Source organism: Diabrotica virgifera, chromosome 8, assembly GCF_917563875.1.
Source record: "Diabrotica virgifera virgifera chromosome 8, PGI_DIABVI_V3a".
In the NCBI taxonomy this organism is placed as follows: domain Eukaryota; kingdom Metazoa; phylum Arthropoda; class Insecta; order Coleoptera; family Chrysomelidae; genus Diabrotica; species Diabrotica virgifera.
In genome coordinates this window covers 58,392,170-58,419,476 of record NC_065450.1, presented here as the reverse complement: position 1 = coordinate 58,419,476, position 27,307 = coordinate 58,392,170, and the positions used below count along the sequence as shown (strand labels likewise).

The following is a 27,307-nucleotide window of genomic DNA, read 5'->3' as shown; positions in this document are numbered from 1 at the left end:
TGAATTTTTTTTAATAAATTGTTTATTAATTTACTAATCAATGATAATAAAATAATTTATTAAGCTACTTCAAATGTAGCTGTAATTATGCACCAACATTTTAAAACAAAACTTAAATTTGACATTCCATTTATTTGGTAACATCAAATTTTATACATACTATAACCCGTGATCGGAGTATTACCCACTCTCTGTCACTTGTTGCGTTTAGTAAATTTCGACTTATTTCGTATGCTTTAAATGATGACGAACGGGTAAAGACTCGTAGACTCAACTGTACCTAATAAATATTTTTGAAAAATTTAAACGCAGTAATAAAGACTACATTATCGTATCTATGTGACTATCGGCCGAGAGCCGAAAGTCTCATAGAAAAAACAAAAAGGTTCTTTTGAATGAGATATTATTTGAAATTAAAAATCACACTAAACTTTCTCATGTTTCTCCCCTGTAACTTATTAAAATAAACATTATAGAAGTTTTCAGGGACTTTTTACCCTCGGTAATGATGTAGTCTCTCATTCTACCTTTAAAGTTTTTAAAATTACTTATTAGTTTTCTCAGAATCCGAAAAAATGAATGCATTTAAAATGCATTTGAGCCGAAATTTTGCTCCTACCCCCTTAAAATCTCTTGGACCATCACTCCTAGTGGAGTATTGGGCGCATCTGCGTTTCTTGGCCGATAGTGTAGGACGGCTGGTGGCCAGCTCAGCGCGTCTTCTTGTGTTTATTCTCTAGTTAATCTGCGTACCAGTTCCTTCCATTCTCCTCTGTTTCTTGCTTTGTTTTTCACTTCCCCCCAACTTAAGCCGATTCTGTTGTCTTCTCTGGTTACTGTTTTCTTCCAAGTATTATCTGGTCGTCCCCTCTTCCTTGTACCCTCAGTTTGATATTCGAGTGCTTGTCTTGTGATGTTACTAGGATCTTTTCTTAACGTATGACCGATCCATTTCCATTTCTTCTGTCTGATTGTTGCTATTATACTGGTTTGTTTCGATCGTTTCCATAGTTCTTCATTTGTTATTATATTAGGCCAGTAAATTTTTAAGATCTTTCTTAAGGACCTATTTACAAAAGTCTGTAGCCTCTTTGTTGTGCTTTCGTCGTGCTTCCAAGTTTCTGCTCCGTAGAGTAATATGCTTTTTAAACATGTATTGAATATATTGATTTTTGTTGACTCTGTTATTTCACTTGTTTGCCAGATTTTATTTAACGCATTGAAGGCGAATTCTGCCTTCGTTATTCTTGCTTGTATGTCTTTCATGCATCCTCCTTTTCTTTCCATGATTGATCCCAAATAAGTGACTTTCTCTACTTCTTCAATTTCTTTGTCTTTTATTTTTATTTTGTTAATTTGCGGGTTATCATTTTTTAAGATTTCTGTCTTCTCTGTATTTATCCGGAGACCAATCATATCAGAGTACTGTGTTAGCTTATCGACTTTTGTTTGCATGTGAGTTCTGTGTTCTGTTAACAGGCAGACGTCGTCAGCAAATTCAAGATCTTCAAGCTGATTAAAGAGGTTCCATCTAATGCCTGTCCGATCATCCGTTACTTTCCTCATAATCCAGTCTACCAAGATAAGGAACAAAGTAGGAGATAAGATACAACCTTGTTTAACACCGCTTTCAATAGCTATTTCTTCTGTGATTGCTCCCTCGTGTTCTAGTCTAGCTTTATACTCATCATAAAACAGTTTGATCAGGTTAATAATTTTTGTTGGTAGACCATCCTGTCTTAAAATTTTCCACATTTGTTCCCTATTGACTCGGTCGAAAGCCTTTTCAAAGTCGATAAAACTTAAATTTATGTCTTTCTGCCATTCATTAGCTTGTTCTAGTTACTTCTCAGTTTCTTGTCCAATCTTCTTTCATTCTTTCGAGCAGAATATTTGTTAGCACCTTGGATGAGGCGCTTAATAGAGTTATGGCACGCCAATTTTTGCAGTTACTCAGATCTCCCTTCTTTGGTATTTTTATTATCAGTCCCTCTTTCCATTCTTGTGGCAGTTTTTCGTTAGCCCATATTTTATTTAAAAGTTTATGTAGCATATCTATGGCTTGTTCGGTGTCTGATTTTATCAGGTCGATAGGTAAATTATCTGTTCCTGTGGATTTGCCATTGTTTAATAACTTAAGTGCGTTGGCAATTTCCTCTCTTGTAATTACCCCAGTGTTAACCTCTAATTCTTGTATTTCAATTTGCTCATCCAATTCTTGGGTTCGGTCATGTTTGGCGTATATTTCTTCAAAGTATTCTCTCCATCTTTGAGTTATTTCTTTCTCAGATTTAATTAATTTTCCTTTTTTATCTTTTATTTCTCTTACACTTCTTGCTCGATTGCCTGTTAGGTTTCGTGTAATCGTGTGTTGTGTTCGTAGATCATTATCTTGTGCTGCTCTCTCTGCTGATTTTAGCCTTTCGTTTATGTAATTCCTTTTATCGTTTCTGCATGTCTTTTTCACTTCTATGTTTTTTGCTTTGTATTTTCTTTCAAGGATCTCTTCTTCCCTTGTTCCTTCTTTTGCAATATGCCTTTCTTGATTTTCTTTCTTTCTTCTATAAGCTGTAACTTGTCTTTAGTTATCCATTTTTTATTTTCACTTTTTTTTCAACCCGATTGTTTCGTCTGCTGTCTTCATCATGACCTCTTTGAAGTTTTTCCATATTTCTTCCACAGAGTCTCCATTACAGTGGTGTATATTTCGGTTCACTTTAAGTCTGTCGGTGAATATTTTCCTTGTTTCTTCTTGCTTTAGGATTTCTACATTGAATCTTTTTCTTCTGGTAGTCTTGCGATTATTTTCTCTGGCTAGTTTCATCTTTAATTGGGCCCTGATAAGCATATGGTCCGAATCCACATCTGCACCCATTAAGGCCCTGACATCTTGTAGCTAGCTTCTCCATTTTTATTCAATTAGTATATGGTCGATTTGGTTCTTATATCTACCACCCGGTGATTTCCAAGTTTTTTTGTGGATATGCTTATGTTTAAAAATACTGCCACCTATAATGAGCTCATTCTGTTCACAGAATTCAATTAATCGATTTCCGTTGTTATTTTTCCTTCCTAGACCTTCTTTTCCCATCACATGTTCATATTCTATATTATCATTGCCAATTTTGGCATTAAAATCTCCAATTATCATTTTTATATCTCTTTTATACTTTTTGTTTATATTATTGTACGTTGCTTGCAATTTTTTATAAAACTCTTCCTTTTCTGCATCATTATTTTCATTTGTAGGAGCGTAAACGTTGATCACTATTAGGTTATAGTACTTTGCTTTGAGTCTAGCCCAAATAATTCTCTCAGATGATGGTTCCCATTCCATTAAAGCATATTTCCTTCTTGAGATAAAAGTATTGCTACACCCTTTTCGTGTTTCGCATTTTCAGATGTATTCCCAGAATAAATCATTAATTTTTGGTCTCCTACTCGAGTTGATCCGCTGCCGTTCCAGTGTGTTTCGCTTAAATCAATAAATTTCAACTTGTAATTATCCATTTCTTGGCCTACTTGCTCTAATCTGCCGTTTTCATATAAGGTTCTTACATTCCATGCTCCAATGGCTATGGTTTCTCTGGTGTCAATTTCGGTCTTGTCAGTTGTGTTCGGTCTATTTCTTGTATTTTTATTCACTGCCTTTTCTTTTGCCATATCCGTCATCGTTTGTGAAGTGTCTTGTGGGTTTTTTTCAGGTGCTAGTTTTTTGGATTCCTTTCTGGAATTTCCTCTAGCTGGTTACTGTTTTTATTCGATTTCATTGTTTTCCCATTTATTATTAGCTTATTAAATTTCACTTTTACATTTTTACCCTTATTTGCCTCTTCATGGCCAACTTGTCTTATTTTTTTCTGTAAGACCCCCTTAACATACTGTTTTATAATCATGCGTCCCTCGAATGGGATCATTCGCTCATAGATACATGAATGAAATGTTTCATTGGTCGAGTCATGCATTAGGCTCTAATACAATCGTAGAGCGGACGTATTTTCCAAATTATGTCAGTATTCGGCTTTCTACTATGACGTTTTTAATATTGCTTTGTAATCAGTTATTCTGAACTCGAAGTACCTAGATGCATTTCTAATTTTTAAAAAATGTTAAAAAGGCATAAAAACCAGTTTTATTATTATTTTTTTTGAGTTTTTTTTTGCAATTCAATTGAAGGAATAATAAATAAAGTATAACGCTTAGACATACAGGAGTACGTATTATTATTTTATTTGCAACAGTTTTTATACATCAGTAGACCATTCTTGGATTCTGTAAATACTTCAGAAGAATACTCCTAATGTGATTGTATCTCCTTGGATTTGAATATGTCCTAAACTTTTTATTTATGCTAACGTAATTGGTGCTAGTTGGTTTTACAGTTGGCCATTGAAGATTTAATAATTTAGGATCACATTTAGATGGTGTCGGATTCCTAAAAAAATTTTTGAATAAAGTTTGTTTAAAGAAATCAGAAAGAACTTTACTGTACTTTGTTTATTTAATTTACAGAACTATCAGCTTGATTTTATGAGCCTGTCTAACAAGCCTTGAACATAATAGTCCAAGCTGTAGAGACAGAAATGAACGATTTTGAGCATTACTTCGTGAATTTTGAAACCAGCACACGTTTTAGGCAGATGTTGCTACGGCATCCATATGAAGTTTGTCGTCATTCGATTCTAGGAGGCTTGGTTTCTTTCAGTTGGTTCAGAGATAGCCATATGTATATACACTCTCTAAAGATCTCTAATGAGAGAGAAACTGGTAAGGGTGTTTACGGCGCTCTCTGAACGAACTGAAATATAATACGTCTCTTGATTTCATTTTACGGCGAGTTCTTTTTAATTAAAAATATACTTACTGATAAGTAATAAAATTAGACCAAAGTCTACACATGCGCTCTTTCATTATTGGTTGAAATGTATTGTTAAATGGAAGATCTTCTACATTTCCCCACATATATCTAAGTTCTTCAGTGTGTTGAGTCCCTGAAACAATAGTACAATTTATAGATATGAATTAAAAGAAGATTTCTGAGATTATTGCCCTACGATATTTTTATATTATCTGCTATATTTAACTAGAGATTTCCATTTCAATCTAAGAAGGTAACACTTGGCATAGCCAAAGAGAACGACGTCTCTGTTATATCATCCAATTATTCCAGTGTTAAAAGATATCCACTGAACAATCAGATTGGATATCGTTTATGAGATTCTTCTCCAATGTGGGAGATGTATAGAAACATGCTGTTTTTTTGTTTTATTAGTATGAAACTTTTTTTTTATTATTTGACAAAAATTAAATGACCTGTAGAGGGAGATTTACATAAATTAAGGTGATACAGTAGCGATCAACAGGTAGCCAAAACGCGTTCCAAGATTGCGGCTGTAATTTTGAATATTTTTTCGGGATATTTGGCACACGTATTCGTAATATAATAAAGAATGGCGGTACAGAGCCCAATTTGAAAAATATATTAATATGTGGTTATTAAATACATTATTAAAAAAACAAGCCTGTACAGCCATTAAGAAGGACAAAAAATACACTTTCTTAAAATAAACTTTTTTATCCGATGCCTAGATTTTGTGTCATTTTGGAACTACTAATTAAATAAAAAATTTTAGTAGTTCCAAAATGACACAAAATCTAGGCATCGGATAAAAAATTTATTTGAAGAAAGTGTATTTTTTTGTTCTTCTTAATGGCGGTACAGGCTCGTTTTTTAATATTTTATTTAATTACAGAATAATTTCCACATATTAATATATTTTTCAAATTGGGCTCTGTACCGCCATTCTTTATAATATTACGAATACGTGTGCCAAATGTCTCGAAAAAATATTCAAAATTACAGCCGCAATCTTGGAACGCGTTTTCGCTACCTGTTGATCGCTACTGTTTCCTCTTAAATTAAAACAAGTTAAAATAAGTTTAATTATCACAGATTATTTGAATCTTCTTGCTAGGTCCACTACTTTGAATCTCTTAAGGCGTCGCGCATCATTATGGTCATCAGTGAGGTTGCTGGATAACTCGTTTGGATGAGATTCTAGTCTCTTGGTATACTTTTTGTAATATTCTGTTATTACTGTTTTTATGGATGCCACATTGAGCTCTTGCTCTATCACATAGTTTGGCACGTACCAAGTGGCATTCAGAATTGTTCTCAGGACTTTGTTATGGAATCTCTGCAGTATTTCTAGGTTTGTTTGACTGGCTGTCCCCTAAAGTTGGATACCATAGGTCCACACTGGTTTTAATATAGCTTCATATATCAGCAGTTTGTTTTCAAGTGATAGTTGAGATTTACGACCGATCATCCAGTACATTTCTCGGAATTTTATTCCTAGTTGTTTTCTTCTTGTGAAAATGTGCTTTTGCCAAGTTAATCGCCTATCAAGGTACTTGACAGTATCGGTTTGTGGGAATTGCGTTTCATTTTGAGTTACAGATGGACATGTTTGTTTTTTCATGGTAAATGTAACATGGGTGGATTTACTATCATTCGCCTTTATCTTCCATTTTTTAAGCCATCTTTGGATATTATTAAGGTCTTTTTGAAGAGTTCTGGACGCTGTGCTTGGATCATGGTGAGAGGCTAGTATAGCAGTGTCCTCAGCAAAAGTTGCACACGTTGTTCTGTTACTTGTTGGTAGGTCAGCAAGCAGTGTAGAGCAAGTACAATATTGGTCTTAAGACACTTCCTTGTGTCACACCGGCTTTTATTGGTCTTAGGCTTGTGTATTCATTATCCTGATCGACTAGTAAATGTCGGTTGGAAATATAGCTTTTTAGGATTTGTTGAAAAGGATGACAAAGGTTTTTCTTTAGTTTAAAGAGCATACCAGCAAGCCATACCTTGTCGAAGACCTGACCAATGTCCAGGAATGAATCAGAACAATACCTTTTATTTTCTAGATTATTTCTGATGTGTTTTACCAGTATATGTGCCTGTTCTATCGTCCCGTGTTTTGTTCTGAACCCAAATAGGTGTTGGGGAATTAGTTTCCTTTCTTTTACAACTGGGGATAATTGTTTAAGGAAAAGTTTTTTCAAGATTTTTGATAGAATAGGTAGCAGGCTTATTGGTCTGTATGAAGTCACCCGAGTTTTATTTTCCCTGGCTTAGGTATGAGAATAATTTGAGCGACTTTCCGTTGTTCTGGGTAGTACCCGTATGAAACTTTTGTTTCATTATTTTGTAACTTCACTGTCAACAGGCGTTGTTTTCGTAATGTAAGTAGGTATAATGTTTTTAATGACACGGCTCAAGTGGAAATTCTTCTTTTAACCCTCTAGCGGGCGCGCTTTTGGTTCTTTATGCCGTCTTTTTACTAATTTTTAGATTTTATAAAGTATTATGACTCTTGTTCTTTCAGAATAGCCTTTTTTAACAAAGTCCATTATGACCTTGTCTAACTATGATAATGCTCAAATGTATTGAGCTCAAATGTATTGAGCCAATTATTGACAAATAGGTCCGCATTTTCGCTCACTTTAATACCAGTATTTCCAGGCATCTGCTTTGTGCTTCTTCTTCTTCTTCTTCTTCTTCTTCTTTTTCTTTTGGTATCATAACATTGGATGGGTCTTTGCCTGTCTGGCTATGTTCTACCATTCAGATCTTCCTTGTACCCTACAGCTCCGTTGTCTTATATTAATGGTTTTCAACTCATCGAACCATCTCGTTCTGTCTTCGTCTTTCTTTTTTCGTCTTCCTATCGGCTTCCACTGTAATATTTTTTTTGGTGTTTTTGCATCTTCTTGTCTCTGGACATGCCCCAGCCATGAGTCTTTGACTTTTCACAAATCTTATAATATCATACTCTCCCTTCAGTTCACTAACTTCGTCGTTTCTCCTGATTTTCCATGTGCCGTCTTCCTCTTGGATCGGGCCGTATACTTTACTCAGTATCTTTCTCTCGAATGTCTCGAGTTGGGCTTCTTCTTTTTTTTGTCATTACCCAGGTTTCCCAACCATAGGTTACTATTCTTTTTCTCATGATCATCTTTCAGTGCGTCACAGTTTTTCGATTTCATTCTAACGCATTAAATTGTATGTGACAGAAAAAAAGGCACGTCCGTGATTACAGACATTTACAACATTTATTCTAGTTATTATAGTTGTCTATAGATGGCGCCATAATAAAAAAAATAATTTTTTTAATTAGATAATAATATTACAAATATAATCTGTATAATTTATAAGACTATACAAATCAAAGAAAATACCATTTTATAAATGCAAGAAACATATTTGATTTGTTTTTATCCCAAATTGAAAATAAAATGTGACAACTGTCAGATTTAACTAAAATGGCATGTTAGAATAAATGTCATAAATGTGTATTATCACGGACTTACCCTTTTTCCTATCATTTGTTACGCACTGAAAAATGCTCATGAAAAGGACAATATGAGTCTAATCAATGTACTGTAGATAGTCATTTTGGTTCTTTGTCTAATAATTTCGATGTAATCAATCTTTTGTTGAAAAATTATCTTTTCTCAATACGAATCAGATTTTAAAGAGCGTTCCAAATACCTTGAAGTTAATTCGATTACAAAAAACATGAAATCCTTTATAAAAGGTATATTTGTTAAAATCCCTATACAGGACTACATCATAAAACAAACAGAACTAGTTTTCAATCCGTTGACCTATCATCATCAGTGTTTCCTAAAATGTGTACAATCTGATAAAATGATGCAAACTATTTAAAATTTTGACTTTGACTTTAATAAGTTATAGGTTATACTCACTTAAATCAAACATGCTAACCACCAAAGTAAAAATATTAGGGTAAAACCCTTTAAAATTAATCCGTCATAGGAACATATAAAAATGATGTGACAGCGGAAATCCTGAATGGTGATTTCCGCTATCAAAGTCACTTGCTTTAACACAGCCATGATGTGAACAAGTCAACTTTAGTTCAATGGTACCTCGAGCGTGAAACATTGTGTAACAAAAAATAAGAAAACTTCTGTTGGAGTGAAAGTAAAAAGAAAGATATACTCCAACAGAAGTAAGGAAAAAGAAAGAGAACTAAAATACTAAATAGTTGTGGCTATTATGAAAATAAAAATGAAGGGGCTTCAGCGTTGAGAAGCCGCAGTAGGAAAAATACTACTTTGCAGTAGTACTGAATAAAGGGGGATTAAAAGGGATAGAAGTAGAAGTGGGAAGAGACAGAGGCAAACTGAATAGAGTTGGCTAGCAAGAGATGCAAGAGAACAACTTGACACTCGAGGATGGATACGGCTCGTTTGCATGCCTCTCGAAGAACAGTAGCTCAAAGTAGATACTGATGACTAAGAAAGGTGAAATAATAAAATAAGAATAATGTACTGAAAATGAATGAAGGTGAATAATTTCTAAACACGAACAAAATAAATATACTAACAAATCATGGGCGCCATGAAAATGATCTTTGATCATTCTCCCAGGTATCTTACACTGCTGTCAAATATTAAATATATTAAATATGTAAGTAAATGTAAATATAAAGGGAATAAGAATAAATGATGTACAAAATAAATAAACATTTATTAAAATTAACTACCAGATTTTTAACAATCTCCGAGCTAGACAAAGCATATACTGTGACTCTAACATGACAAAAGTTATACAGAGGTTATATCTAAGATAACAACAATAATGTTATCTGTTACAAAATTACAGGTATAAGTACCTCTTACTTACATATAGGGTACAACTCACACGAGTCTTCTACCAAATGGTTATAGTACGCTTGCTACGTACCACTAAATTGAAACTGACAAAGATGCAAATAATACAAATAGATATGCCCAAGCCTCACTAAGAGAATATACAATAATGAATAAAGCAAAATTAAATATACAAATGAATAAAAGAAATAGAAATGAAATTACCCGAGCAAATGCAATAAAATAAAGTAACGACGAATTAACCGAACAAATGAAATAAAGCGAATAAATAAGAAAATATTTGGGGAACCAGCAAGTAATATTACAAAATAAATATCAAACCAATAATAAAGTATAAAACCTAATTTTCTAGGCATATTCCTGTGCACAAGAAGTTACCGTAGATACAAAGTTTGGGAACCAAATGCAATAATATACAAATATGTCATATAAAAAACAAAGATACGCTAAATCTGAAAAAAGTAATTAATAAACATAATGTATCAAATAAATGTCTGAAATATAAAAACCATAGTTATTTAAAGTCACCACACTAATTGTTCCCAAACGAATCCCAATGATTCCTAAAAAGTCTGCTACTGTATCCCCAAAATGAGCACCAGGATGGCGCCAGATGTCCTGTAGACCCAGGTGCGAAGACGAAAAGGAGCTGGAATGCCCCCAAAACTTATTCCCTAAAATAACTTACTCCCAGATTGACTTGGCTGGGGCTGTGGCTGGAATCGGCTCCTTCCAGGTGGTCGAAGGGTCTACATAGTAGGGTTTAATATTCTTCCCAAATGGCTAAAACAAACATTTCCCAGTCTTAGTTTCAATTTCCCATCGGACATGTGTGAGTAAAAAAACAACAGATGAAGTAATGGCGAAGAGGTTTTTAGAATGAACAGAAATAAAAAACATCAATTAGCAAATGTAAAAAGGTATGAAATAATAAAAATGTGTACCATTTTTATTCGGCTGCAATACGAAGGAAAAACAATCTTACTTTTTAATTAGAATAAGGAGTGCAGCCAGTCCCTTTAACTGCAGTTTTCTGCTCTTACTGGAGCGTCATCAGAAGGAACGTAGGCACTGTTCTCCTTAATCCAATCAAATTGCATCGAAAGGTTTTCCCAAATATTGCAGCCAAAGTGATGGTAATGGGTGGCTAGCGCCATCTGGCCGTAAAAATAAGAAGCAAGTTTTCAATCCTAATAGCAAATAATTAATATTGAAAAATATCAAAAATCACTAAAAGATTTTTAAATTGAAAACTTACTGGTACATCCCCATGTATACGCCTCCAAGACTTCTACAATTTGCAAGTCATATGGATGCTGCAGTAAAGACGATAGGGAAGGAATTCTAAACCTTGCAATTCAAATCCCCCGTCTGCAGCTGGCTAGGAACTGAAAGATGCACCATAGTTACTCTACTGAGTAATACGAAAATAAAATAATAAAAATGTGTACCATTTTTATTCGGCTGCAATACGAAGGAAAAACAATCTTACTTTTTAATTAGAATAAGGAGTGCAGCCAGTCCCTTTAACTGCAGTTTTCTGCTCTTACTGGAGCGTCATCAGAAGGAACGTAGGCACTGTTCTCCTTAATCCAATCAAATTGCATCGAAAGGTTTTCCCAAATATTGCAGCCAAAGTGATGGTAATGGGTGGCTAGCGCCATCTGGCCGTAAAAATACGAAGCAAGTTTTCAATCCTAATAGCAAATAATTAATATTGAAAAATATCAAAAATCACTAAAAGATTTTTAAATTGAAAACTTACTGGTACATCCCCATGTATACGCCTCCAAGACTTCTACAATTTGCAAGTCATATGGATGCTGCAGTAAAGACGATAGGGAAGGAATTCTAAACCTTGCAATTCAAATCCCCCGTCTGCAGCTGGCTAGGAACTGAAAGATGCACCATAGTTACTCTACTGAGTAATACGAAAATAAAATAATAAAAATGTGTACCATTTTTATTCGGCTGCAATACGAAGGAAAAACAATCTTACTTTTTAATTAGAATAAGGAGTGCAGCCAGTCCCTTTAACTGCAGTTTTCTGCTCTTATTGGAGCGTCATCAGAAGGAACGTAGGCACTGTTCTCCTTAATCCAATCAAATTGCATCGAAAGGTTTTCCCAAATATTGCAGCCAAAGTGATGGTAATGGGTGGCTAGCGCCATCTGGCCGTAAAAATACGAAGCAAGTTTTCAATCCTAATAGCAAATAATTAATATTGAAAAATATCAAAAATCACTAAAAGATTTTTAAATTGAAAACTTACTGGTACATCCCCATGTATACGCCTCCAAGACTTCTACAATTTGCAAGTCATATGGATGCTGCAGTAAAGACGATAGGGAAGGAATTCTAAACCTTGCAATTCAAATCCCCCGTCTGCAGCTGGCTAGGAACTGAAAGATGCACCATAGTTACTCTACTGAGTAATACGAAAATAAAATAATAAAAATGTGTACCATTTTTATTCGGCTGCAATACGAAGGAAAAACAATCTTACTTTTTAATTAGAATAAGGAGTGCAGCCAGTCCCTTTAACTGCAGTTTTCTGCTCTTATTGGAGCGTCATCAGAAGGAACGTAGGCACGGTTCTCCTTAATCCAATCAAATTGCATCGAAAGGTTTTCCAAAATATTGCAGCCAAAGTGATGGTAATGGGTGGCTAGCGCCATCTGGCCGTAAAAATACGAAGCAAGTTTTCAATCCTAATAGCAAATAATTAATATTGAAAAATATCAAAAATCACTAAAAGATTTTTAAATTGAAAACTTACTGGTACATCCCCATGTATACGCCTCCAAGACTTCTACAATTTGCAAGTCATATGGATGCTGCAGTAAAGACGATAGGGAAGGAATTCTAAACCTTGCAATTCAAATCCCCCGTCTGCAGCTGGCTAGGAACTGAAAGATGCACCATAGTTACTCTACTGAGTAATACGAAAATAAAATAATAAAAATGTGTACCATTTTTATTCGGCTGCAATACGAAGGAAAAACAATCTTACTTTTTAATTAGAATAAGGAGTGCAGCCAGTCCCTTTAACTGCAGTTTTCTGCTCTTACTGGAGCGTCATCAGAAAGAACGTAGGCACTGTTCTCCTTAATCCAATCAAATTGCATCGAAAGGTTTTCCCAAATATTGCAGCCAAAGTGATTGTAATGGGTGGCTAGCGCCATCTGGCCGTAAAAATACGAAGCAAGTTTTCAATCCTAATAGCAAATAATTAATATTGAAAAATATCAAAAATCACTAAAAGATTTTTAAATTGAAAACTTACTGGTATATCCCCATGTATACGCCTCCAAGACTTCTACAATTTGCAAGTCATATGGATGCTGCAGTAAAGACGATAGGGAAGGAATTCTAAACCTTGCAATTCAAATCCCCCGTCTGCAGCTGGCTAGGAACTGAAAGATGCACCATAGTTACTCTACTGAGTAATACGAAAATAAAATAATAAAAATGTGTACCATTTTTATTCGGCTGCAATACGAAGGAAAAACAATCTTACTTTTTAATTAGAATAAGGAGTGCAGCCAGTCCCTTTAACTGCAGTTTTCTGCTCTTATTGGAGCGTCATCAGAAGGAACGTAGGCACTGTTCTCCTTAATCCAATCAAATTGCATCGAAAGGTTTTCCCAAATATTGCAGCCAAAGTGATGGTAATGGGTGGCTAGCGCCATCTGGCCGTAAAAATACGAAGCAAGTTTTCAATCCTAATAGCAAATAATTAATATTGAAAAATATCAAAAATCACTAAAAGATTTTTAAATTGAAAACTTACTGGTACATCCCCATGTATACGCCTCCAAGACTTCTACAATTTGCAAGTCATATGGATGCTGCAGTAAAGACGATAGGGAAGGAATTCTAAACCTTGCAATTCAAATCCCCCGTCTGCAGCTGGCTAGGAACTGAAAGATGCACCATAGTTACTCTACTGAGTAATACGAAAATAAAATAATAAAAATGTGTACCATTTTTATTCGGCTGCCATACGAAGGAAAAACAATCTTACTTTTTAATTAGAATAAGGAGTGCAGCCAGTCCCTTTAACTGCAGTTTTCTGCTCTTATTGGAGCGTCATCAGAAGGAACGTAGGCACTGTTCTCCTTAATCCAATCAAATTGCATCGAAAGGTTTTCCCAAATATTGCAGCCAAAGTGATGGTAATGGGTGGCTAGCGCCATCTGGCCGTAAAAATACGAAGCAAGTTTTCAATCCTAATAGCAAATAATTAATATTGAAAAATATCAAAAATCACTAAAAGATTTTTAAATTGAAAACTTACTGGTACATCCCCATGTATACGCCTCCAAGACTTCTACAATTTGCAAGTCATATGGATGCTGCAGTAAAGACGATAGGGAAGGAATTCTAAACCTTGCAATTCAAATCCCCCGTCTGCAGCTGGCTAGGAACTGAAAGATGCACCATAGTTACTCTACTGAGTAATACGAAAATAAAATAATAAAAATGTGTACCATTTTTATTCGGCTGCAATACGAAGGAAAAACAATCTTACTTTTTAATTAGAATAAGGAGTGCAGCCAGTCCCTTTAACTGCAGTTTTGTGCTCTTATTGGAGCGTCATCAGAAGGAACGTAGGCACTGTTCTCCTTAATCCAATCAAATTGCATCGAAAGGTTTTCCCAAATATTGCAGCCAAAGTGATGGTAATGGGTGGCTAGCGCCATCTGGCCGTAAAAATACGAAGCAAGTTTTCAATCCTAATAGCAAATAATTAATATTGAAAAATATCAAAAATCACTAAAAGATTTTTAAATTGAAAACTTACTGGTACATCCCCATGTATACGCCTCCAAGACTTCTACAATTTGCAAGTCATATGGATGCTGCAGTAAAGACGATAGGGAAGGAATTCTAAATCTTGCAATTCAAATCCCCCGTCTGCAGCTGGCTAGGAACTGAAAGATGCACCATAGTTACTCTACTGAGTAATACGAAAATAAAATAATAAATTGCAGCCGAATAAAAATGGTACACATTTTTATTATTTTATTTTCGTATTACTCAGTAGAGTAACTATGGTGCATCTTTCATTTCCTAGCCAGCTGCAGACGGGGGATTTGAATTGCAAGGTTTAGAATTCCTTCCCTATCGTCTTTACTGCAGCATCCATATGACTTGCAAATTGTAGAAGTCTTGGAGGCGTATACATGGGGATGTACCAGTAAGTTTTCAATTTAAAAATCTTTTAGTGATTTTTGATATTTTTCAATATTAATTATTTGCTATTAGGATTGAAAACTTGCTTCGTATTTTTACGGCCAGATGGCGCTAGCCACCCATTACCATCACTTTGGCTGCAATATTTGGGAAAACCTTTCGATGCAATTTGTTTGGATTAAGGAGAACAGTGCCTACGTTCCTTCTGATGACGCTCCAATAAGAGCAGAAAACTGCAGTTAAAGGGACTGGCTGCACTCCTTATTCTAATTAAAAAGTAAGATTGTTTTTCCTTCGTATTGCAGCCGAATAAAAATGGTACACATTTTTATTATTTTATTTTCGTATTACTCAGTAGAGTAACTATGGTGCATCTTTCAGTTCCTAGCCAGCTGCAGACGGGGGATTTGAATTGCAAGGTTTAGAATTCCTTCCCTATCGTCTTTACTGCAGCATCCATATGACTTGCAAATTGTAGAAGTCTTGGAGGCGTATACATGGGGATGTACCAGTAAGTTTTCAATTTAAAAATCTTTTAGTGATTTTTGATATTTTTCAATATTAATTATTTGCTATTAGGATTGAAAACTTGCTTCGTATTTTTACGGCCAGATGGCGCTAGCCACCCATTACCATCACTTTGGCTGCAATATTTGGGAAAACCTTTCGATGCAATTTGATTGGATTAAGGAGAACAGTGCCTACGTTCCTTCTGATGACGCTCCAATAAGAGCAGAAAACTGCAGTTAAAGGGACTGGCTGCACTCCTTATTCTAATTAAAAAGTAAGATTGTTTTTCCTTCGTATTGCAGCCGAATAAAAATGGTACACATTTTTATTATTTTATTTTCGTATTACTCAGTAGAGTAACTATGGTGCATCTTTCAGTTCCTAGCCAGCTGCAGACGGGGGATTTGAATTTGCCAGGTTTAGAATTCCTTCCCTATCGTCTTTACTGCAGCATCCATATGACTTGCAAATTGTAGAAGTCTTGGAGGCGTATACATGGGGATGTACCAGTAAGTTTTCAATTTAAAAATCTTTTAGTGATTTTTGATATTTTTCAATATTAATTATTTGCTATTAGGATTTAAAACTTGCTTCGTATTTTTACGGCCAGATGGCGCTAGCCACCCATTACCATCACTTTGGCTGCAATATTTGGGAAAACCTTTCGATGCAATTTGATTGGATTAAGGAGAACAGTGCCTACGTTCCTTCTGATGACGCTCCAATAAGAGCAGAAAACTGCAGTTAAAGGGACTGGCTGCACTCCTTATTCTAATTAAAAAGTAAGATTGTTTTTCCTTCGTATTGCAGCCGAATAAAAATGGTACACATTTTTATTATTTTATTTTCGTATTACTCAGTAGAGTAACTATGGTGCATCTTTCAGTTCCTAGCCAGCTGCAGACGGGGGATTTGAATTGCAAGGTTTAGAATTCCTTCCCTATCGTCTTTACTGCAGCATCCATATGACTTGCAAATTGTAGAAGTCTTGGAGGCGTATACATGGGGATGTACCAGTAAGTTTTCAATTTAAAAATCTTTTAGTGATTTTTGATATTTTTCAATATTAATTATTTGCTATTAGGATTGAAAACTTGCTTCGTATATATAAAAAGGTATGAGTTTAACCTTGAGGTACAATTTGGACACAGAATATGATAGTTAGAATAAAATATTATAGGATAATATTATATTTCCAGTGTGATATGAGTATAGCATTAGATTTTCTTTTTATTCACAATTTATCAGATATTGGGTGTGGACAGATTTTAAACTTTACTAACCAAAAATTGCGACTATGAGAACTTTCTCCGAACACATATTGTACATAGTGGAATGATTAAGAGAAACCAAATTAAGAAAGAATGTTTTAAATGAAAAACTAGTGTTAATATCCAACCTAACCTTTATATTTCAAAAAATATATACTTACCGGAATCTCTTTTATTGGTTACTGTTTTTCCTCACGAACACGCTGGATGGATTCTGCAAACCCCTGGGATACCATTTACACTTCCCATTTAACTGTATTTCCCAATGAATGACTTAAAAAAATGAGACCTTCCGCCATTATGGAACCCAAAATTTCGTCGACCGAACCGACTTCTAGCACACTTAACAACCAAGTAAAGGACGATCGCCTTGTCAAACTCACAGCAGTTTTAAGCGTGTTGTGATATGGCGTCATACCAGTCAACCAGTGATACCACACATAATTAGGTGTGGCATCGTCGCAAGAAATTTTAAATATAAATATAATAATCAGAAATGGTAAACTACGCGAAAATTAGGGAATTTAATTAAGGGACCACGAGAAAATAATTATTAAAAAATTATTAAAGCGCTAAAAATGATATTATAACGGGTGGACCGTTACAATTGGATATTTTTTACATCCATGTGTAAAGTCACATCATTTTTATATTATGTTTCATCATCATCCAGCCTCAAAAGTCCACTGCTGAACATAGGCCTCCTCCCCTCGTTTCCAACCCCATCTATCCTGCGCCGCCCTCATCCAGTTTTTATTTACCTTTCTTAAGTCGTCAGTCCATCTTGTAGGCGGTCGACCGATGCTTCTCTTGTCTTCTCTTGGCCTCCATTCCAATAACCTCTTCGTCCATCGCCCATCTGTCATTCTGGCTACGTGTCCTGCCCATCTCCACTTCAACCTGACTATCCTCTCGATGACGTCAGTCACCTTTGTTCTTCTCCTGATTTCTTCGTTTCTGATTTTGTCTCGCAGAGTTATTCCTAACATTGACCGCTCCATTCTTCTCTGCGTGACTCTTAGTTTGGTAGCCGAGGCTTTAGTTAAGGTAAGTGTTTCTGATCCGTACGTCAAGACTGGGAGGACGCACTGATCGAATACCTTTCTCTTTAGACATGTGGGTAACTCACTTTTAAAAGTTTCTCTCAGTTTTCCAAATGCTGCCCACCCAAGACCGATTCTTCTCTTCAGCTCATGAGTCTGGTTATCCCTGCCAATCGTAATTTCATGTCCCAGGTATTTATATCTATCTACGAGTTCTATTTCCTTCCCACCAATACTGATGTTCTGGTTGGGTACCAAATTTGTCATTATTTTTGTTTTTGAGATGTTTATATTTAAACCAACATTTTCTGTAGCTACAACGAGTTCTTGTACCATCTCTCTTGCCATACCTAGATCCTCAGCTACTATGACTATATCATCGGCGAAACGTAAGTTGTTTAGGTATTCTCCATCTATTTTTATTCCCTTTGTCATCCAATCCAAACTCTTGAAAGCATGTTCTAAGACCGTATTAAAAAGTTTAGGTGACATTGGGTCTCCTTGTCTAACCCCCCGTTCTATTTTTATGCGATTACTGTTAGTATGTAATTTGACAGTGGTTGTTGCCTGTAAGTATATTTTGTGTAATAATTTTGTATACCTATAATCTAGCCTGCATTCTTTAAGCGCCTGTAATATTTTGCTAAGTTCAACTGTATCAAAGGCTTTATGAAAATCGATAAAAACTAGAACTAGGGGTTTATTGTATTCCACTACTTTCTCTATCAGGGTTTTTATACTTTGTAGATGGTCATTTGTTCCGTAATTTTTTCGGAATCCTGCCTGTTCTCTTGGTTGATAAGTCTCTAACTTTCTTTCCATTCTCTTAACTATTATTCACGTAAATAACTTATATAAATGGCTGAGGAGGCTAATCGGTCTGTAATTCTCTAAATTGGCTTTGTCTCCTGCTTTGTGTAATAGAATCATAGTAGCGTTGTTCCAGTCTGTTGGAATATTGGCGTTGTGAAGGCAGATATTGAAAAGTTGTTTAATTTTTTCAAGTAGTATATTTCCTCCAATTTTTAGTGCTTCTGATACTATTCCATCTTCACCTGTGGTTCGATTATTTTTCATTTTCTTCAGAGCCTCTTTGATTTCTGATTTTGTTATATCGGGCATTAAATCCGATCCTTGATTTAATACTCCAGTTTTTACTGTAATTGGAGGTTGCGCATTGTCATCTTTTTTTCTTGATTTGTATAACTCTGTGTAGAACTCTTCGACTATTGTTAATATTTCATCTCTGTTTGTAGTTTCTTTTCCAGTTCTGTTTCTTAGTTTGTTGATTTCTATTTTTCCTTTTTGTACGCTTACGTTCTTCAAAACTTTCATGTTCTTATTTTGCTCTATTGCTTGTTTTGTTTTTTCTACATTGTAGTTTCTTATGTCTTTTCTTATTGACTTTGTGATAGTCTTATTTATTTGATTTAGCGCTTCTTTGCTGGAACTTGTATCTCCTTTCATCTGTCGTCTTAGTTCTATAAGGGTTTTAGTAGGTTGACTTAGTTTGACATATAATATGTCAGACCATGGAGTTTAGGGTGTCTACATTGTAAAAATTACGTGAACCTTATCCTCCATGCTATGGCATGCTGGACGAGCCATACAGTCTGTAGTCAACACCCCGAAGTATGAGCGGGAACACAAAGCGTACCAATACTCATACGCTTATGAAACGCACCTGGCGGATCATAAGGGCCTTCACATTTTACTCTTCTTCAACTTGTCTTGAGTGAAATGTCTTTAATCTTTTCTATCAGCCTCTCTTGGCTAACTCTTGTTTTTTTCCGACCCCGAATGGCGATTAGGTTTCCGAAGGCAGACGGGTCACTATATTTCTTTCTACTACAGATTCTTCCCATATACACCTTTTTCCCTCCCCATCTTACCCAACAAAATATGGAGAAAACCAGATGCAAAAAATCCGTAAGTTAAGGTGGAAGCTATCGTGCTAAAAACTGAATGGTCGCACGTCACGCGGCCGCTAACGATGCTCTTGGGACACCGGGCGAAATCCCATTGAAAATTAGCCTTGTTCCTGTACGCGGGGCTCTACAGGAATCGACAACGATCCCCAGCTACTCGTGGGAATAAATATGAATACTCACCAACATGCAAGGCAAGCACGGTGTTTAAATGCCACAAACCCGACCAGTGTAAACCAACCCTATTCAAAGTGCGTCAAAAATATAAACCTCAACATCGCCACATATAATGCTCGGTCGCTCTCTACCGAAGAAAGGTTCGAAGAAATGGAGGAAGAACTTTCAAAAGTGAATTGGGATATTGTGGGTATCAGCGAAGTTAGAAAAAAAGGAGAGAATCTTATCTCACTCCCATCAGGCCATCTGTGGTACTACAAAGGAGAAGAGGAATCGACAGTCGGAGGAGTCGGCTTCTTTGTTCACAAAAGAATTGCGAACAGAATTGTGTCAATAAACCAAATATCAACAAGGGTGGTCTACTTAAACATCAAAATGAGCACCAGATATATCCTAAAGTTCATTCAAGTATACGCACCTACTACAGGCCATTCAGATGAAGAAGTCCAAATATTCTACGACCAAATATCCTGTGCAATCAAGGAAAATCCTGGCCACTTCTTAATAATAGGCGATGATTTCAATGCCAAAATAGGTACCAAGGAAGACCCCTCTGAAATAATATTGGGAAATTTTGGAAGCGAAGGCAGAAATGATAGAGGCAAACAACTGTTAACTTTTCTTTTGGAAAACAATCTCTATCAAATGAACAGATTCTTTAAAAAGAAAAATCACAGAAGATGGACCTGGGAAAGTCCAGATGGAAAAACAAGGAACGAAATCGACTATTTCTTAACAAATAAAAAAGAATTATTTAAAGACGTAAATGTGTTAAACCAGTTCAGCACAAGCAGTGATCACAGGTTAGTAAGAGCTAAAATAACGATATCGATCGAAAAGGAAAGACTCAAAATGATAAATAAAAAACACCCAAAGAAATGGGTAAAACCAACTAATATTCAGGAGTTCGAAAAATATATTAATGATACATTGAAAGATACAACAACAACAGACATTAATATACTGAACAAGCAAATAATCACCACAATACAACAGGCTCAAACTAAATACTGTCCAACAAACCAAAAAGATGAAAATTATGTTTCTATGACGGATTAATTTTAAAGGGTTTTTACCCTAATATTTTTACTTTGGGGTAGCATGTTTGATTCAAGTGAGTATAACGTATAACTTTTTAAAATCATAGTCAAAATTTTAAATACTCTGCATCATTTCATCAGGTTATACACATTTTAGGAAACACTGATGATGATCGCCGGTCAACCGATTGAAAACTAGTTCTGTTTGTTTTATGATGTAGCCCTGTATAAGGATTTTAACAAATATACCTTTTATAAAGGATTTCATGATTTTTTGTAATAAATGGTATACAGCCAACTACAGGAAATTTTTTTCCTCGTGGATTTTTTTAATTCGATTCGATTCAAATACCCTTAGTGCCATCTTACTATCTGACATAATAAATATAGATCTTGTTAGTAGATAGATAGTCAAAAAATAAGAAAATAAAATATTAAAATACTACCTGGAAAGGGGAAAGTGTTGTCTGCAGTATAATCAAACTCATACATGTAGACGGGTATAAATTGTGATGCTATTTCAGCTTGCCGTACGATTCCATGAATAAAATAGAGATCACTGGAAATCTAAAACAATTCAAATGGTGTTTAAAAATGTTTAAAATCACTTAAATGAAGTGAAAATACTGAAACTGTCGTAATAATTTTCAAATGGAACAAAAAAATTTGAAAATCTTAAATCCGACGTCAGCATTGAACATTTTGATACCTTAATAGTAGAGTAGATAGCAAAATTAATGTTTTCTATATTTCTTAATGGCTTAAAAGATAGCCAATAAGAATATCATAAAATTAAAACTTCTACGCTTTAATTTTATGATTATGGGATAATAATGGGAAATAAGGTAAGCAAGCAGATGAAAGTTAACAAGAGCTTTCCACAGCATTGTGTATTTGCCCCTTTTTCCTGCAACCGAATCTCGCAAGCAAATAGTTATATTAAGAAATGGAGATTACAATCAAATACTACAAAAATTGAAGTATTCACTTTTGGTCTCAACAATAGGCTAGCAAATAAAGAAATACGAGTGCATCTCGATCTAAAACCGTAAAAACACAATTAATACCCGAAATACTTGGGGTTACTTTAGACAAAATGCTTACATTTAGAAAACATCTGACAAAAATATCATAAAAACTAAAAACACGTAACAACATAACACAAAAACTCTAAGGCACCATATGGGGTCCACAGCATCAACCATAAGATCCTCTGCGCTCGTTCTGATCTATCCGGTGGCAGAATACCTACTGTGCACCAGTCTGATTGAACAGCAGGCGTACCCACCAGGTAGACATTCAGCTAAACCGAGGAATACGTATGATAACAAACACACAATTATGTTCATCCTCACAATATCGCTCACCTTTTTAATAAAGCTCCACCCAAACTACGCTGCAAACATGCATCGGTTGGTTCAAGAAAAAACAAAACTATGAATAAAATGTAAACTTCTAGTCCACAACGATATCCCCGATATTCTTAGAAATTGACTTGGATCCAAGTTCATCATCAGCCTCTCTCAATCCACTGCTGGACATAGGCCTCCCCTGTTTGTCTCCAAAGTGTTCTATCTTGTGCTTTCTTTGTCCAGTTTTTTGTTGTCTTTCCTAAGTCGTCTTACCATCGTGTTGGTGGTCTTCCTCTGCTACGTTTATCGGCTCTTGGTCTCCATTCAACTAGTGTGCGAGTCCATTTTCCGTCCTTCATTCTGGCAACGTGTCCAGCCCATTTCCATTTTAAGTTACAGCTTCTTTTAATGACGTCTATGACTTTGGTTTTAGCTCGTAGATCTTCGTTTCTAATACTGTCTCGCAGAGTGGCCCCTATCATTGATCGCTCCATTCTTCTCTGCGCTACTCTTAGTTTTTTTGCGTTTTTCTTTGTGAGCGATAATGTTTCTGCACCATAGGGCATCACCGGTAGCACGCATTGGTCGAAAACTTTTTTCTTCATATTAGTTGGAATGTCACTCTTAAAAATGTTCCTAAGAGCTCTGTATGCTGCCCATCCTTGTATTATTCTTCTGGATACTTCTGTGGTAGCATCTCTCCGTCCACATTTATTCTTTTGTCACCCCAGTCGAGGGTTTTGATCGCTTTTTCTAGAGCCGATACGAAAAGTTTAGGTAACAACGTATCCCCTTGATGGATATCTCTTTGGATTTTTATTGGGTTGCTGTTAGCGTGTAGTTGTATCGAGCTTGTCGCATTTTTATATATTATATTACATATTAGCCTCGAATATCGGCTATCAATGCGGCTCTCGTCTAGTGCTTCTATAACACTAAAACCAAGGGCTTGTTATATTCTATGGATTTTTCGATGAGTTGTTTTATTGTTTGGAGGTGATCGTTGGTTCCAAAATGTGCTCTAAATCCAGCTTGTGCTCTACTTTGATATAGGTCTAATTTCTTGTCTGTGGTGATTACTCTCGTGAAAAGTTTATAAAGATGGTTTAACAGGCTGATTGGTCGATAATTTTCCAGATAAGTTTTTTCTCCTTTTTTGCACAGAAGAATTGTTTTGGCTCTATACCATTCAGATGGTATGGATTTCTTTGTCAAACATAGATTAAAGAGATCTTTTATTTTTCTTATTAGAGGTTCACCGCCATTCTTAACAGCCTCAATCACTATTCCATCGTCTCCTGGTGATTTATTGGATTTCAGTTTATTCATCGCTTGTCTAATTTCACTGAGAGTTATTTCTGGCATGAGTTCAGAATCACCAAGTTACCTCCCCTAAAATCCGCTCAAGTGCTACATCTCGACAGAGACGCCCGACAGAGAAAAGAATGGGAAAATAAAATAGATCCGCACTACCATAAGGTGACCATAGTCTACTGGACTCACAGACAAGCCTGATTGATTTGAACGTCCCCGTAAGATTTGGGCAATCAATCGAATCAGAACAAACTGCGGAAGATGCGGTGACACCTTCTACAGATGGGTAAACTAGCAACACTACTTAAGAAGTAACTTAACCTACTTATTACGATACTCACTTTCTTACTTTTTATATACTTACTTTTATATAAGCATACGAATCATTTGCAAAAGACGAATTTGTATACAGGCGTCTTATTTGTTCAGATACTTCAGATCGTTTTGAATTAACTACATTAAGTTCATCATGCGCAATATGTTCAATGTTCTGATCCAAATTTCCTGCTAATTCATTAAAAACTTCCCAGGTCGGAATTTTAAAAGCAATGGTTGTTATGGATGCTGCAAATATATGTATATTATTATTAAATATATCACAAATATCTAACAATATAAAAACTCACTGAAAAACTTTTGGTTTCAATCATCAATCATCATCATGACATCCACACTCCTAGCGGAGTGATTGCCGCCCTCTTTGGGCCCTTCTGATTCGTTTGTCGCGGTGAATCAATCCGCATTAACATGTTGGTTTTACAATTGGTTGTGTGACTTGACATCTTCTACAATTTTTCTCCATTCGTTCCTGTTTTTGCTTATAGTTACCCATTCTCTGACTCCCATCTTCTTAAGGTCCTCGACTATCTGGTTCTCCCATCTAGTTTTGGGTCTTCTTCGTGGTCTGCCTGATACAGGTCTCCATTTGGAAATTTTATTGATGACGGCTTCTGAATTTCTCCTTTCTATATGTCCCATCCATCTGAGTCTCTGTGCCTTGATAAACCTGTCGATGTCTTCTCCTTTCAGAAGTCCTCTTACTTCGTGGTTCATGAGTTTTCTAAATTCATTATTACCTAAGTTTAGTGGGCCTGCTATCCTCCGAATTATTTTCCTCTCTAGGATCCTCAATTTTTCTTCCTTTTTTTGGGTCAGACACATTACTTCAGCACCATATGTGATTACTGGTCTGATTGCTGCTTTGTAAATTTTCAGTTTAGTATTCTGAGTAAGCTTCTTATCTTTGAGGAAGTTATTGTATTTCCAGTAGGCTCTGTTTCCTGCCTGGATTTTTTCACTGATTACGATGCTTCTATCATTAGTTCCATTACCTGAGACTCCAAGGTATTTAAAGTGTCCTACCTTTTCAAACTCATATTCACCAATATTTAAACTTGTCACATTAACTGGATTTTTTCTTGAGCATATTAGGTATTTTGTTTTGTTTTGATTTATTGCTAAACCCCTTTTGGATGCTTCCTTGCATAACTTCGTAAATTCCTTCTTTAAGCTGTTCAGCTTTCTGCTAATTAATGCTATGTCGTCAGCACACGCCACAGTTGCGACGTCGATGTTATAATTGTACCTTTTATTTCTGTAGCTCTTATTGTTCCTTCTATTGCGACATTAAATAATGACGTTGATAGAGAGTCACCTTGTCGTACTCCACTTGCTATTTCTATATTTTAGGTGATACGGTTATCTGTAATTATTGCTGCAGTCGATCCTTCCATTGTCATTTCCGTAAGTTTTATAACTTTCATTGGTATATCTAGGTTTTTCATGTCTTCTATTAGGTCGGGTCTTGTTAAGCTGTCAAAGGCTTGCTTGAAATCTACGAAAAGGATGTGTTAGTCGATATCATGTTCGTAACATTTTTCAATTGACTGTGTCATTATGTGAACTGCTTCTATTGTTGACCTTCCCTCTCTAAATCCGTGCTGGTAGTCTCCTAATTTAGTTTCAATGTATTTTGAGAGTTTTTGTCTGATTAGTGCTGTCAATATTTTGAAGCAGCTGTTTAGTAGTGTAACTCCTCTATAGTTGTTGCATTTTGTAGTGTCCCCTTTCTTTAGAATCGGAAATATCCATCCAGTTTTCCATTCTTCGGGCATTCTTTCTTCTTCCCAAATCCTTGTTATTAGCTCGTATATTTTCCGTTTTAGTTCTTCTCCACCTCGTTTGGGATTTCATCTGGGCCTTCATTGGTTTCAATACTTTCTAATAAAAATTAATGTCACTACAGCTATTTCGCCAGAGTAACTTTATCAAGTGATGTGCTTTACTATGTGTATGCGCTTTAAAGTCTCATAACTGAATAGGTTAACTAGTGGGGAGCTGTTTGTCTTAAGTTGGTGATTCAGAATTATATCTGCATTTTTTAATCTATTCATTTCCATTCTAATAAAAACAGCTTAAAGCTTTTATTTTGGACATCAAGAATTTGACACTGTCCATTAAAATAATGATTATGATCTAAAAGTTGAAGTGCGTACGTAGAATCTGTTTTCTATTATTGAAAGCTCTTTTGTGTTCTGCAATGCGTTTGTAAAAGGTTTTGCCAATTGGTCCAAAGTAAGTTTAAATTGATTATGAAGTTGGGCGTAAGTTTGAAACGGTTCAAAAGAACGCAATTATTTTGCCTTATGCAGAAACCAAAAATTGTAAATGTATCATAACATATTTTTGTCCCATCCTGTAGACATAAAAATATGGCTTCATATGCCAATCGAATGTAAGGAATTTATTTCTGTCAAAAAAAAAAGTGAGAATTTGAAATTTAGCCGTCTTGTTAAAGAAAGACGTTATTATATTTTACGGTCATAGGTATCTATATTCGATTTCCTGTGTTTAGTTTGTGATGTAAAAAGAGTTACAATGTAGCTAATGATCGTTTTGGCTCCACGAATCCTGGGAGTTAGATACACATACGTGCTAATATCAATATCAGAAAGCGCGGGTGTTAATTGTAGACTCAGCAATACCTTTTTTAAAAATTTTAGACCTAAGTAAGGTTCGCTGACATGGCTGAATGTCCCGATTGGTTAAAGAGTATAATTCCCTACCAAAGAGGTTGGATTTAGAATGTGTTTTGATTTTCCCTATTGGATAATAAATAAATGTAGGAAGCTTAGATATTCTTTTATTGGTAAAAAAAGAGAATTAGGTGACAGAAAGGAGAGGGAACAGAGCTTAGGACAGAAAGTCAAAGTTCTGGGGAAAATTAGTTAACTTTGATCAGACATGCAGTGAAGTCCAGTTTTTTTGGTCTGTGCCGAAGTTAGGCTCAGATGGAATCTTGAGTAAATTCTGTAGTGAAAGTAGCAAGAGCTATGTGTTTGTCGTAAATACCACACCGGTATATTCTTGTGTTGTTGTTCCGGTAAAATAACTGGAACAGTGTATCTAATAGTGGAGTAGAGTATGCCTTTTTCAAGAATAACTTAATTCAAGCTTCGCGGGACGTGTTTCCCGGCCTTTTAAAAAAAGATCAATAGTTTAAACAATTTTTTAATCATTAAATTGATGAAATGCTTCATTAATAATTAGATTAAGCAGTTGCTTTTTTAAAAATAAAACAAGAATATGGAATTTTATCTTTCGTATAAAAGCAATTTGTGTAATAGTACTTTCGATCAGAAACTGTAAAGTGTTAGTGAAGTGTCGCTCTACCAGAGTTCCAGCCGAGTTACACAAAGCTCCAGCCAATAGTATAACCGCAGATCATCAGGTATTTGTAATGAACTGTTTAATTCTTTTTCTTCGAACTTT

General features: G+C 35.4%; 1 protein-coding gene across 1 annotated transcript in view; it reads right to left on the bottom strand.

Moving 5' to 3' along the window:
• Positions 1-4,206: 4,206 nt before the first annotated feature.
• Positions 4,207-27,307, bottom strand: part of LOC126889284 (juvenile hormone esterase-like) — a 90,550-nt gene continuing 67,449 nt past the window's right edge. The window contains exons 8-11 of the mRNA XM_050657409.1: positions 23,901-24,100; positions 21,317-21,437; positions 4,865-4,991; positions 4,207-4,435 (exon numbers count right to left, since the gene is read on the bottom strand). Of these exons, the coding sequence (XP_050513366.1) occupies positions 4,252-4,435; positions 4,865-4,991; positions 21,317-21,437; positions 23,901-24,100 (632 nt within the window). The 3' untranslated portion in view covers positions 4,207-4,251. The remainder of the gene's footprint in view (positions 4,436-4,864; positions 4,992-21,316; positions 21,438-23,900; positions 24,101-27,307) is intronic.